Source organism: Leopardus geoffroyi, chromosome X, assembly GCF_018350155.1.
Source record: "Leopardus geoffroyi isolate Oge1 chromosome X, O.geoffroyi_Oge1_pat1.0, whole genome shotgun sequence".
Classification (NCBI taxonomy): Eukaryota; Metazoa; Chordata; class Mammalia; order Carnivora; family Felidae; genus Leopardus; species Leopardus geoffroyi.
The window spans coordinates 44521580-44536992 of record NC_059343.1 but is presented as its reverse complement, the minus strand read 5'-3'; the positions used below and the strand labels follow the sequence as shown (position 1 = coordinate 44536992).

At 42.4% G+C, this 15413-nt stretch overlaps 1 protein-coding gene across 1 annotated transcript; it reads left to right on the top strand.

Annotated features, from left to right (window-relative positions):
* Nucleotides 1-12824: 12824 nt before the first annotated feature.
* LOC123594358 (EZH inhibitory protein) lies at nt 12825-15171 on the top strand. Its single transcript, XM_045471149.1, has 2 exons — nt 12825-13291; nt 13449-15171. The coding sequence occupies exons 1-2, from the start codon at nt 12877-12879 to the stop codon at nt 14834-14836; spliced, it is 1803 nt and encodes a 600-aa protein (XP_045327105.1). The 5' UTR covers nt 12825-12876; the 3' UTR covers nt 14837-15171.
* The last annotated feature ends 242 nt before the right edge of the window (nt 15172-15413 follow it).

Genomic DNA, 15413 nt, shown 5'->3' with positions numbered 1-15413 from the left:
GGGGGAGAAGGGGAGGGAGGCAGGGAGAGAGAGAAGATGCTATGCTGTTGGCTTTGAAGGTGAAGGGATAGGCAAACTTTAGAAGCTGCAAAAGGCAAGGAGCAGATTGTGACCTGGAGCCTCCAAAAGGAAGTCGGCCCATTTAGACTTCTGACCTCCCGAACTGTATAATAATAAATTTGTGGTATTTTAAGACACTAGATTGTGGTCATTGGTTACAGCAACAATAGTAAACAAGTACAGAATCCCAGTGCCTTTCTTGACCATGAGGGCCAACTCAGCCTTCAGTGAATGTTGTGACATTAACAAGCACATGAAAACCAAGGCACTCATCTGGAGAAAAATCAGTCTTATAAAAATCGGCAGGGTTCAGGCGCTACTCCTATAAAGCCCTTGAGAGTAGTATAGCACTTCTGTCTGCCCCACCTGTCTGGAGGACACCTGGTGGCTACTGATCTCAATGACAGTAGTGGGTATTGGAGTCACAATTGCTTTTGTTTTCCTTCCCCTCTCTTTCACTCCCCTTTCCCTTTCCATCTATTTCACTCTAGCTCCACTATACAGGTGTTTAATAAATAACTGTTCACTGTACAGTGTCACTGAAATAGAGTAGGAGAAGGAGCTACCATTTATCGAGCACAAATGAAGCAGTGGGTTTAAGGTAGGGGGATTTGGAGTCACACAGACCTGGGCTTGCATCTCCACTGACAACTTCATAGCGGAGGAGCCTGGCCATGTTCCTTGTGTCCTCCTCCACATAGTGAATTGACTCACAGGGCACTCTTCAGGGGTCAGGCTATCTAATTCATATCAGCTTTGTTACTTACCTTACAGTGGGACCATGGGAAATTGTAACCATCTTGGTCACAGTTCCCTCATTTGAAAAATAAGCTTACTAATATTTCCAAATGGTCTCTGTCTGTGTTCTTAGAGCCCCTGTTCTTGATATTTATTTTCTAGGTGATAGGCATAGATGTTCAGGATTGCACTGACAGAATCAAGAACCTGAACTCAAAGGTAAGTGGAAGTGTCAAATACAGATGAGCTCCTTCACATATACAAAGAGATGGCTTTCTTAGGTATCCTGTTTCTTCTTTGGCCACTCATCCTCTCTCTATCCCAGTATGCAGCCTATTTATGTCTCCCCTTTGCATTCTCATGATATCCCTAAAAGACTGCTAATTCTTTGTGGTGAACCCTTTCATGTAATTTGTCTGTTTGCCTACCACACTAGAACTTGAGATGCTTAAGGATCAAGTTATGTTGGCTTTTACCCATCCAGCATCCAGAATATGTTCTAAATCTTAGGATAGAAGAAAACTAAAAATAAATCCAATGAAAAAATTTCAAACTTAGGAAACTGTTGGAAAATAAATGTAGAAATAATATAGATATAATATAATAAATCCAATTATTTTTTGTTGTATTAAATACTTCAAATACGTTCTTGAATTTACTTTCCCCTACACCCAAAATATAGCATACTATTACCCTTTTCTCAGTACCCAGATTACTGGTACCCAGAGAACTGCAGGATCATGTCCATATTTGCAGGGCAGGTATGTATAACAAAAGGAGCAAGGATATAGAAAATCTCCAGGTGTCTGTAAACGATGGAAAACAAAAATTTCTTAGGAGAAGGGGCTACAGATACAGCTTGCCAACATATTATCTCAGTAAAGTTATTTTGGGATCAGGGAAAGGGTTTTTTGGCCTTTTTTTTTTTTTTTTTTTTTTTTTGATAGAGAGACAGTGAGAGAGAGAGACAGAAGCTTGAACAGGGGAGAGGGGCAGAGGGAGAAAATCTTAGGCTCCACGATGAGCATGGAGCCCCACTAGGGGCTCCATCCCATGACCCTGGGATCCTGAGCTGAGCTGAAATCAAGAGTCAAATGCTAAATAGACTGAGCCACCAAGGCGCCCCTGGCCTCATTTTCAACAAGCGGCCAACTATGGTAGTGCAGACAAAGGGGGGCAGCCCCCAAAGTTCCTGGAACTGGTGCACTGCCCTGAATCATCCCTCCACACTCCAGCCAGCACTACACGGTGACAACTTAACCAGCTTTGCATTTATGGCTGAGGATGACATAGGCAGGATAAGGCAAAGAAGTGCCGACCAACCTAGAGGCCCAGGAATCCCTGCGTCCAATTTCTCCGTAATCCACCTCCACCCTCACCCTTATTGCCTTACCTCACCTGCGAAGCCACTTGTCCAGGCGCCGGCAGCTCACGACTGCCGGTTCATCCAAGGCGGGGTCAGGAGCCTGGCTGCGGTAAAGAACGTTACTGAAAGAAAGCCGGCAGGCCAGCGAAGCCGGTTGCAAAGATTACTGCAATATACGCTGCCCCACCGCCCTCCCAGTCCCCTAATGAGATGGGCCTGGGAGCGCTGGGAGACTTTTCAGGAAGCAGCGGGGCGAGGGCGCCACAGAGTTCCTGCTGGACACCTTCGAGTATCCCGGCCTGGTGTACCATCCCAGCGGCTGCCACTACAGCGCGGTCCGCTTTGCCGTCTGGGCCCCCGAAGACCTGAGCATGGTGGATTGCAGCTGTAGGCTGTGCAGGAAGAAGCAGCACCGGCACTTCCTCGTCCCTGCCTCGCGCTTCCTCTCCTGCTGGGCGCCAAGACCATTGTCACTTACGGATCCTACAGGCACATGGAGCTGCACAGCTTCTGCAGCAGGTGCAGGTTGTAGAGTTTCCACGCATCTGTCTCTGATGGAGTCGACCCGCACTGCCTGGACGAGGGAGTATTTTGCTTGAGGTAAAGCCCACGAACACGTACAGGCACCCTTACCGTCCTAGCAGTCCATGATCAGCTTTAAGCAATTCAGCAAATTTACCATTTAAATATTCTATGTTTATGGCTCTAGAAGCATCTTCTCCAGGTAAGCAAATCTTGGTTGTAACTCTGAATCTATTTTTCACGGTGTTGTTTTGCCATGCAACCTCAGTTATCCAATGGGTTAAAAAAAAAAAGTTGATTTAATTTGTTCAGTGTCTTCCTGTTATAAGAAAGGGCGTGATGATTTCCAACTTCTTCCCACAAGGGCGATGAAACCAGAATCTTCAGTTGTGGCTATTGTTGCAATATGCTAAAATCAGTATAAGGCTATGATTTAGAAATACCATGGTGAATTTCACAGAAACAGAAAAAATGGAAGTTGTCTCAGAGGCAGAGCAGGAGTAAGTAGGGTAGGGAGGGCAGGGCGAATGATTTCATTAAAGGCTAGTGTTACTATTTGACTTTAAAGATCGTGTATGTATGTTATTTTGAGAAAATTAAAGAATAGGTAATGCACTTTATATAAAAATAGTCTGTAGAAATTCTATGTAGAAAAATACATAGAAATAATAAGCTTAATTTCAAGAAGATTAAATACATGTTAAAACATACATACAATTCCTAAAATAGTTATTGCCTCTCACTTGTTCTTGTTTTTAATTCCAGTTAGTTAACAGTGTTCTATTAGTTTCAGGTGTACAATATAGTAACTCAACACTTCCATACAACACCCTGTACTCATCACAAGTACACTCCTTAGTCCCCATTACCTATTTAACCCATCCCCCAACCCTCCTCCTCTCCGGTAACCATCAGGTTGTTTTGTATAATTAAGAGTCTGTTTCTTGATTTGTCTCTCTCTCTTATTTTTTTCCCCCTTTTCTCATTTGTTTTATTTCTTAAATTTCAATTGAGTGAAATCATGGTAGTTCTCTGACTTATTTTGCTAAGCATTATACTCTCTAGCTCCATCCATGTCATTGCAAATGGCAAGATTTCATTCTTTTTATGGCTGAATAATATTCCATTGTATGTATATACCACATCTTCTTTATGGATTAATGGATGGACACTTGGGCTGCTATTGTAAAGAATGTTGCTATAAACATAGGGGTGCATGTATCCCCTCAATTAGTGTTCTTGTATCCTTTGGGTAAATACCTAGTAGTGCAATTGCTGGGTCATAAGGTAGTTCTATTTTTAACTTTTTGAGGAATTTCCACACTGTTTTCCACAGTGGTTGCACCACTTTGCATTCCCACTAGCATGAATATTCCAACATTTTAATTATCAATTATACCCGTAAGTCAAAGGACAAAAATCATATGACCATCTGAGTTGCTGAACAAAGAAATCAATAAATTCAAACTCTGCAGTTTATCTTAGTTCTTGTTTACTTGATCTGCCATCAGCTGACAATTCTGTTAAAATCCTCTACTACTACACATGTCTAATTCCTTATCTAAAAGTCTTAAGACCAAATATTTCAGAATTCATACACCATACAATACATAAGGTCCATACCAGGGTCTGGAGTAATACTACTGAATCTTAACATATTTCTGCAGTGAAACATGAATAATATCACTCTAAGATATATAAAGATTGCAAATAGCCTCATGTCAGTTCAGGTCAAATTTTATGGACAAATGTACTAGGAAGATTAAGTTCAGTTTTTAAAGCATTTTCAGTTTTAAAATTGCCTATAAGGAATTGTGAGTCTGAGATATATGTGAGTTCTTCTTGCCTTTTATAAGGTTTTTTTTTTTATGTTAGCTTTTATTTTTCATTAAAGCAGAACATACAAAAGGAAGAATGCATAAATTATAAAGAGCAACAAGTTGATGTTTTACAAAGTGAAAACATGAATCACAAAGACTAAGATATAGAACATTACTGGCACCCCCAGAAACCTATATTGTGCCTCCATGTAGTCATTACACCTGAGTTAACCACTATATTGATGTATGTCACTATATATTCATTTCACTTGGTTTTTAAACTTTATACAAACAAAATTGTCAATTGTGTACCTTTTTATTATTGGTTTCCTTCACTCAATACTCTGATTTTGGAATCTCTTCATATTTGCTATATGTAGAGATATTTGCTTTCTTCATGTCTGTATGGTATCCTATGCTATATATATATAATACTGTGTTTATTCATTCAGCTCGTTAGATGTTCAGATTGTTTCCATTCCATGACTATCGTCAAAAATGATGCTGTGAATGTTTTTATTCATGTATTTTGAAGAATGTGTTTGCATTTCTGTTTGCTATATACATGGATTGTGTGGTAGCCAGAATTCCATGATGATGCTCAGTGACCCTTGTCTTTTACACAATCTTCTCCCATTGGGTGTGGATGGAACCTGTGGACATAATGAGATTTCACTCTCATGATTATGTTAAATTGTATACCAAAAAGGATTTTGCAGATGTAATTAAGGTCATAATCAGTTGACCTTAAAATAGGGAGATTGTTTGGGGTGGGCCAGACCTAATCAGGGGAACACTTACAAGGGTCTAGGCCCATCCTGAGAGATTTGAAGCATGGGAGAGCATTTGCAGGGGACACATGGTGAGGAACTATGGGGAGTCTCTAGGAGAGGAGTGCTGTTCCCAGGTAACAACCAGCAAGGGAAAGGGGCCTCAGTCTTCCAGAAGCCTAGAACTGAATTCAGCTGACAACATGGATGTGTTTAGAAGAGATTCCTCAAGAGCCTCCAGAAAAGGACACAGCAAGTCCACTCTCATCTCACTGTGTGAGACCAACTAGAGAAGCCAGTCACACTGGGCACAGACTTCTGACCTGCACAACTGGTAGCTAATAAATAGGGGTTGTTTTAAGCTGTTAAGGTGGTAATTTATTCCACACCAATAGAAAGCTAATACAGATTTTGGTAACTGAATGTGGGGTACCACCATTGCAAACAGCTAAAAATGTAGGTGTGGCTTTGGAACTGGGTAGTGGGTAAGGGCTGGAGGAATTTTAAGGTACGTGCTAGGGGAGGCCTAAGTGGCCTCAGAACAAGCCCTGATTGCCTCGAACAGACTGTTAGTAGAAATCAGCTGAATTTCCAAACCGCTTTGGGACTCTAACTCCTCTCTGTCTTCCAGTCCCACCCCCACCCCACCCCATATTAAACCAGAATGTTACAGGTATTATCCTATGCTTGTCCCAGCACTGTGTGTTGGGGGAAGATAGTTTGTCAGTCTAGGGTCACTGGGGCCAGTTGGAAAGGGATTGTGCTCCAGGGTTTGTACTGCATGGATTTTACCCAGAAGCTCATTCATGCTTGATTTAGATGACTAAGATGAGATTCTGGACTTTGAGCTGATGAAATTTCAATGAGGATTTGGAATTGAACTGATGCCATACTACTATGAGAAATTTGAAGGGGTGCCTGAGTGGCTCAGTCGGTTAAGCATCTGACTCTTGATTTCAACTCTTGATTTCAGTTCAGGTCAGGATCTCTTGGTGATGTGATCAAGCCCTGGAGCACTGGGTAGATCCTGCTTAAGATTCTCTCTCTCCCCTCCCCCACTTGCATGGATGCACACTCAAAAATAAATAAAAATTAAAAAAAAAAAGAAATTTGGAGACTGTGGAATGAGTTGAATGAATTTTGTATGTGGGACAGACTGGATCACTAGGGGCCAGAAGGCAGACTGTGGTAGGCAGAATATTAAGATGATTCCTAATGACCTTCCACCTTGTATAATCCCCTCCTGTTGATTGTGAGCATGCATTTACAGAGAGACTCAACTGTGAGTGGGTGTTTGGAGGGATCTATGTGGCAAGGAACTGTAAGAAACCTCTGGGAGCTAACAGTGGAACTAAATTCACCCAATACCTTGAATGAGCTAGGAGATGTATTCTTCCAAAGAGTCCCCAGAAAGAAACACAGTCTGGCTGTCTTAATCACCTTGGGCTGCTATAATAAAATACCATGGTCAGGGGGGCGTGCTGCTTAAGCAAAAAAACATTTATTTCTCACAGTTCTAGAGGCTAGCAAGTCCAGAATTGGGGTTCCAGCAGATTTAATGTCTGATGAAGGCCCACTTCCTGGTTTGTGGATGGCCACCTTTTTGGTGCAAACACACATGCTCTGTCATTTCCCTCTCCTTATAAGGGTACCAGTCCCATCATGGGGCCCCATCTTCATGATGTCATCCAAGCCCAATTGCATTCCAAAGGCTTCATCTCCAAATACCATCACATTGAGGATTAGGGTTTCAACTTGCAGATTTTAGGGGGACACAAACATTCAGTCCGTAGCACTGATCTACTGGTTTCTTGGGCTGATTTCACTCTGTGAGATGCTGAGCAGAGAATCCAGCTATGCCATGCATGAACTTCCGAATCACAGAACTCTGAGCTAAAAACGGATGCTGTTTTAAGCCATTAAGTCTGTGGTAATTTAGTTTTCAGAAATATAAAACTGATACGGATGGAGTTGCTGGGTTACAGAGAATGCATACATTCAGCTTTAATAAATACTGCCTAACAGTTTTCCCCACTATAGTAGCAACTGACACTCCCACCAGCAGTTAGAGCTCCAGTTCCTCTGTATTTTCTTCAACTCCTGATATTGGTAGTGATTTGGGGTATTCTGGGAGATGTTTACAGATATTTCATAATTTCAATTTGCATATCCTTGATTACTGAACTTGGACAATCTTTTATTGGTCAGTTGGATGAACCACTTTGTGAAGTGCCTGTTAAAATATTGTGCCAATGTTTAACTGCATTTACTTTTTTTCTTCTTTACATAAGGTATTTTCTTCTGTACATAAGGTATTTGTTAGCTGTGCATATGGGTATATTTCATTGTTTTCCTTTATTGTCAGTGCTTGTGGTGCTATGTTTCAGATATCATCATCTACTCAAGGTCAAAAAGATATACATTATTTTCTAGAAGCTTTATCTTCTGGAATTGGTTTTTGTGTATGATGCAAGTTAGGGGCCAAATTAATTTTTTCCATATAGATGGATATCTAATTAGTCCAGCTCCACTTACTTAAATGATTGTCTTCCCCCACAAGCACTGCATTGGTACCTTTATTGTAAATCAGGCAACCATATATGTGTATGTCTGTGGACTCTGTTGCATTGGTCTATTTGTCTTCTCATGTACACAAATCACATTATTTTAATTATTATGCCTTTATACTTGGTCTTAGTGTGGTCTTATAGTTGGTCTGGCGTGAAAGTCCTTCAAATTTCTTCTTCTTGATGGCTTTGGCTGTTTTTATATCTTTGATGTCCAAATATATTTTAAAATCAGTTTACCAATCTCAATTTATAAAAAAAAAAAAGCTGGATTGCAATTGGGATTATATTGAATCCTTAGATCATTTTGATAATAAATCTCTCTTTAATTTTCATAATATTGTCTTCTAATCCATAAATATGATGTATCTCTAATTTACCTAGGTCGTCTTTAATTTCTCTCAGAAATGTAGATTTCTGGGCAGAAGTCTTGTGGTTCTTTTATTAGATTTTTCCCTAGGTATTTGATGTTTTCTGATTCTATAGTAAAAGGCATTTAAATTTTTTTCTTTATAATTTTTGATGCTGCTATGTAGAAATAACAACTCAATTTTGTAATATTGACCTTATATCCAGCAACCACACTAAATTCACTTATTAATTCTAACATTAAAATATACATACATACACACACACATATGTGTAAAATAAGTAATTTTATGTAAACAATTTATATCTCTCTTATTTTTTAAGAGCTGAGAAATGTTTTCCCAAAGACCCCAAAGATAAGTTATACCTTATAAACTACAACAGGGAAATGTCCATTCACAAACCTGTCACTGGAGTGGTAATGATATTACTATGACACAGTCACACACATTGCCCTTTATATATTAGATGCATTATGATTCTGACACCCACACTTTTTCTTTTTTAACCAAATATATAAACATTTAGAAAGTAATGCTTTGATTAGAGGGTTGAAAATCAAGTGATAGATGATGATGGATTGTTAATTGTAGAATATTCCTCCATGTAAATGAGATGAAATTACAGTTCTTAAGTTATATAGTTTTTTAAACAATGACTAGAATATTTCATGTGAAAAACAGCTGTAGCTTGTTGAATTTTTTAAATGAATTGATTTCAAAAAGCATCCTTTTTGCTGTTTAAAAAGCATAAGATCATCATAGAAAATTTAATACATATACATATCAAACTTTTAATAATAGTTATCAATCACTGGAAGGATTGATTGTGATTTAAATTTTGTCTTGAACTTTCTGAATTATCTAAATGCTCTATGGCAGAGAGCAAGTTTGTCAAACTTGTCACCTTTAGCATTTTGCATTAGATAATCCATGTCATCAGAAGCTCTGCTGTGCATTGAAGGAATTGAGAGTATCCATGGCTTCTGCATACTAGTTGCCAGTAGTACCTCTCCCTCTCTCCAGACATTTTCAAATTTCCCCCCAAGGGGCAAAATGCCCCTGGTTGAGAACAACTGCAGTACAGTAAATGAAATTCTAATATATGCATAGAGCTAGATATAAAAATAGATGTAAATATATATCAGTAAATCATGTATTTTTTGTATATCATAACCATTTTCCCAGGTATTAAAATTTTTTCAAAAACATCCTGTAAGTTCTGTGTGTTTATTCTGTGGACATACAATATCCTATTGGACAGTGATTGCTTCATATTATTTAAAATAAATGACACTATAATATTCACCTTTGAGCATATAACATTGTGATTATATGACTATTTCTTTATAATTAATCCCCAGAAGAGAAATTATAGCATCAAATGGACATGTTTAAGACTTTTTATATGTGTCATCATCAGGCAAGATGCTACGAATTTATAACCCCATCTAGTAGTATAGCTGTTTTTTTTACAACAGCTTAAATCATAATTAAACATTAAAATTGTTTTAAAAGTGCAAATAGCTGTACTTTTTTTTCTGAGTATAAGAGTTATATATGCTCATTGGAAATATTCAGAAGATAAAGTATGAGAAAATAAAACTCACCCTTCCAGATACTTTTTCTATGAGCACATACATACACATACACTAATTCTAAACAGAAGCCCTGGGAAAGAAAAAGGAGAGGGCACTGAAGACATACCAATGGGAGTTAAAGAAGGGTACTTAAGGGACTTCTTAGCATAAAATCTGAGATCTTAGAGAAGAGCAAATCAATAAGTGGAAGATTATATATATATATATATATATGTCCCCATTATTTATTTATATATATATATCCCATATATGTAACATACATTATTTATATTACATTATATTTATTATATATAAATATATATTATTATATATTATGTATACATATCCTTTAAAGACAACAAGGATAGATGGGGGCATTTTCATTATTAGTAAGTTAAGGATCATGACTAAGGCCCTGAAATTCCAGAAAGGAGGAAAGGAAAGATCTCAGAGGAGGAAAGGAAAGATCTCAGAGAGTAAACTGAAATGACTCCCAAGAAGAAACTAGATTCATGCAAATGGTGAAAGGTGACCTACAGAATTAAGAGAATGGCTATAAGTTGGGGTCCATACCCCTAAATGACTAGGACAAGTACAGAGCATATATTGGCCAACATGGTCAGAACAGGACCACCAGTTCCCGCTGTGTCTTCAATCTGCAGGCCTTCCCTTTTCAGTAAGTGACCACCACCAACTTCCCAGATAGTGTGGCCAAAATCTAGGAGTCATCACTGATTGCTGTCCTTCCCTCATGACCTCACTACCATTCAAGTTTTCCCAGCTGAAGCCTCAGACAAGGACACTGTAGAGCAGAAACAAGCCATTACTGCTAAACTCTTTCTGAATCCTAGCTTAATAAAATCCACAAACATAAGAGAATGGATGTTGCTCCACAACACTATAGAATGGTAGATGACCAGAACATTCTTCATTGAAGTCCACCCTGTACTTCATCACTATTTCATTTTCGATGTTCTGTTTTTTTTTTTCAATTCTCATTTTATCCTTCATAATCTTGTATTCTCTATTTCATTAAAAATTTCATTCCATCTTTTTATGGTACTTTAACATTTATAGTGCATATTTCATAGTCCATGTATTTCAGGCCATTGTATATTCTATTCCATTTTATAGTCCTACCTATTTCAGCTTCAATTTCCTTCTATTTAACATTTTATTTCTCACTATATTCTATTCCTTTTTTTCATATAACATCATTATTTTTCTTTTATTCCATATGCTATTAGATATTTCTATTTTGTATTCCACTCCATTTTCCCATTATATTCCATTCAATTTTCATCCTATTCAATTTCCCATTTCACTTCCACTGCAGTCTCCACTTCATCCTGTTCTGCATTGTTTCAAATCCATTTTCCATTCCATATTATTTAACATTCCAAGTACTATTCCATTCTTTCTGAGTTGTGTTTCAGTCCAGGTTCTCATCCATTCCATTAAATATTCCATTCCATTCTACCAAAATTGCTATAATGGCAACTTTCAGGAGAACCAGTTAGCAATATTTTTATCAAAGAATCATAGATGTGCTGGCCTGTATCAGGAATTTTCTTTTAGGAATTTATCCACAATAAAGTCATATTTGAGAAGATGAATAATTTTTAGGAAAAACAATATGTTCAGCATTGATGTGTTACAGACAGCTTAAAGTTGGAAACAACATTAAATGTTGATCAATATAGCAATGTTTGAAGATATAAGCTTCCTCCATAAAAGGAATATTTTGTAGTTACACTTGCCTTGTGGAAACCTATTTATTGATATGTAAATTGTTTTCTAGACCCAAAGGGCAGGTTAAAAAAATAATATGTATGCATAAATAATTCCATTTTATGAAATAAAAGAACTATGAACTATTTAAGAATGGTCATTTTCCTAAAAATATTTCCAATATTTAGGTTCTAGTTTTCCTAGTTTAGGTTCTATTTGCTTTTCTGTTTGGGGTTCGGAGAATGCAGTAATAATGGCTTTTGTAATAATGAATAAAAATTAGTCTCCAAGGGCACCTGGGTGGCTCGGTTGGTTAAGCATCTGATTCATGATTTCAGCTCAGGTCATGATCCCACCATTCCTGGCACTGAGCCTCACCTCAGTCTCTGCACTGCCAGCATGGAGCCTGCTTGGGTTCTCTCTCTCTCTCTCTCTCTCTCTCTCTCTCAAAATAAATAAACTTTAAAAAAATAAGTAAAAATTACTGTCTAAATATTAAACTTTAAGTCTGTGCATTGCTGCATAATAGAGAACTGTAGCCAAGAAAGTAGACTGGGTCAAATAAATTAATAAATTAATGTACATTCATCAGTGGATTACTATGCAGCCCAAAAAAATGATGTATATTTAAGGACAGTGTCATCCTTAATCCTGGGCAACTCCAGCCCATGCCTCAGGAGATAAGGCAGGGGGAAGCATGTTACTTCAAAATACCCCTCTGGCATGGCAGAAGTGCTGAACATCCTGAGCTAAGACACCATGAGCCCCATCCTTTTTCTTGATTTCATGCTGCTTTCAAGATTCTAGTGAAGGGTCATTCAGTTGCCAGGAGCAGTTCCAGGACTGTTGCCTCTGGAGTCACACATGGGCCCAGTGTCCTCACAGAGTCCAGGAGGATGCCTGGCTCCTGTTGGCCAGTGCGGTGTTTCTTTCAAGCCACTGTTTTAAAGTTTCACCATCAGAGTGGTCCTGACAACCTACACTGATTTGGGGGTGACTCCAAGTGTTTATACAGAGAACATCGCCATCTGAGTACCCTCATTCAAAATGCACACCCACACATACATATACACACACGCACGCGCGTGCGCGTAGGGGCCCAGGTATGTATGGGGAATTCACATCAGGTCCCGGCAGCAACGGACCCCAGAACGGTGGAGCACACCGTCAGGTTTGGCGCCAGATGGAGCCAGGTTGGCCCACTCCCCTAAGACGAGAGCCACGTGACAACAACCGACCAATCAGAAGCAGAGCTCCTACCCGGGCCCGCCTACCGTCCTCACTCCTTCAGCTGGCGCTGTAGTTAGATGGTGTCTTAGGACAACGATCTTGTGTCTCTGAGACAGAATCTGCCATGATGGTCACCCCATCGTCCAAGGAGAAGGCACAGAAGCAACAGCAGGGTGAGATGACCGCAGGGCCCAAGAACGAGATCACCCCTGCCCCTGGTGATGCCTGCGGGACCGGCAACCCCAGTCCCGGTGCCTCGGCCCCCTCAGTCTCCAGTGACCTGTCTCCATTGGGTGGTGGCTCCCCACACGGTGTTCCTGGCTGCCTTGGGCGCCATTTTGAGCACCGGAGAGGATCTGGGGCTGCCCCCGCGAGCCATGAGGGAGCATGCCGACCTCTAGGGCAGCCGCGGTCCCCACGCAGAGCTGACGCGTGTGGTGCCCCAGACGGGCCAGGGTCCTCGGGCCAGGGTCTCCAGACCTCATATGCGTGTGGCGTGGCCACCATGGGGCGAGCTACGTGGGGCTCTGGCCAGGCCGGCGGGCCCCGACCCAGACCGCGAACCCAGTGAACTGCTGTGGGAGGGAGCAGCCCGGCTGGGAAGAGGCTGCCCAGGCTCAGAAGCCTCCGCGGCGCCGCTGTTTCCTGGGCTTCCCAAGCCTCAGTGCCCAGTATCCTTGTCTCCATTTTCTCCAGGGTCTCAGCCTAGCGGTCGCCGCCGTTCTCGGGTTTCTTCGTGGGGTCACGAATCCCGGCCGGGTCCTGCCCTCCGGAGTCAGGCCAGAGCAGCAGGTCCAGCTCTCCGCAGTCAAGCAGCCAGGCCTGGCCCTGCAGTCTTCAATGGTGATGCCCCACCGCCAGGCCCCGCCGTCCGCAGCCATGCTTCTGGGTTGGGCGCTGCTTTTTGCAGCCTTTCATCTGCCCCAGGCCCTGCCCTGCGAGGTGGTGCTTCTGTGCCAGGCCGCGCTCTCCCGCGTCGTCATTCATCCACGCCAGGTCCTGCTTTCCGCCGCCGTGCATCAGAGCCAGGCCCTGCAGCCCCAAGGCACCGCGCGCCCGCGACCGGGCCGGCTCCCCGCCGCCGCGCGTCCGCGACCGGGCCGGCTCCCCGCCGCCGCGCGCCCGCGACCGGGCCGGCTCCCCGCCGCCGCGCGTCCGCGACCGGACCGGCTCCCCGCCGCCGCGCGCCCGCGACCGGGCCGACTCCCCGCCGCCGCGCGTCCGCGACCGGACCGGCTCCCCGCCGCCGCGCGCCCGCGACCGGGCCGGCTCCCCGCCGCCGCTCGTCCGCGCGGGTTCCTGCTTACAGTCGCCGCACGTCCGCGCAGGTTCCTGCTCACAGCCGCCGTGTCTCCGCGCGGGGCCCTGCCCCAACCCCTGCTTCCCGTGGCCGTGCATCTAGGCCAGGCCCTGCTCTCCGCAGCCCTGCATCCGGGTCAGGCCCTGCCCTCCGAAGCAGAGCCAACCCGCGAGGCCCTGCCCTCCACAATGGCTGTACACCTCCAGGCTACGTCCTCCGGAGCCACCCCACCCAGACGTCATACCGTAGAAGCCGTCCCTCTCTGCCTGTGCCTACCGGCCCGAGTCCTTCTCCTGGGTTGGCCTCACAAGAATTTGTGAGCAACTCAAGCTCTCCTAATCCTGAGGTTCCAAGCCTTGATACCCAGCCCCGTTGGCATGCAGTCCGTATGCGGGCCTCCTCTCCCTCACCTCCTGGTAGGCTCTTCCCTTTCTCTGGGCTGAGTAATGAGGGCTCCTCCTCTTCCTCCTTCCCCTCCTCGGGGTCTCCTGGCCAGAGCTGCTGCTCCACCTCCACCTTCTCCTTCTCCTCCCTCTTCTCCTTCTCTTCCCCTTCTTCCCCCTCCTCTTCTTATTCCTCTTCTTCCTCCTCCTGCTCCAATGATTTTTCTGACCAGTGTCCCTCTTCCCCAAAGTTTTGTGGCTTGGGCTCCATCTCCACTCCTAGTCCTGCAAGCCTCAGGCGTGCCTTACTGCCAGAGTTTGAAGCCCTGAGCCCTCTCTCTTCAGGAGAGCAGGTTGAAATAGGGAGCGTGCCTTCTCCCACTACACCCCCTGGGGTGTGAGCTACCATGAGTATATTCCTAAAACCACAAAAGGAATTAGCATGCACCCACTGACCTGAAGGGAGTGCCTGCTCTGCAGTTTCCTTTGAGGTTTATGAGTGTTCTAGCTATTAACCAACATTATGAGAAATTTTGTTGCTGTTTGCTGAGTAGTTTTGAAGCCTCTCCTTCCCATAACTGCACTACCTAGCATTTATCTGCTTTTGGCCCTTGATTTCAGGCCTGCTTTTTCCTCATAAAGGCCTGCCTTTGCCCCTGAGTTGAGATTGCCCTTTTCCAAGTTCCCTTTATAGAATGACATTTTTGAATGAATACAATAAAAATGTTTGACTTCATTTTTAAGATGTGTTTTTTTTTGTCCAAATAACTGTTATTCCTTGTTGATTTAGAGGATTAAAGAAATTTGTTAGCATGCTAGCAAAACTCTTTGGAAGTGAGAGGGAATAAAATACTATCCTAGCAATTATTTATTCCTACTATCTAAAATGGAATTTTATCCAGGAAATTCCCATTTATATGCTATATACCCACTTAGCATAGGTGATTTGCAAACTTGGACAAGAAAGGGGAGTAGGAT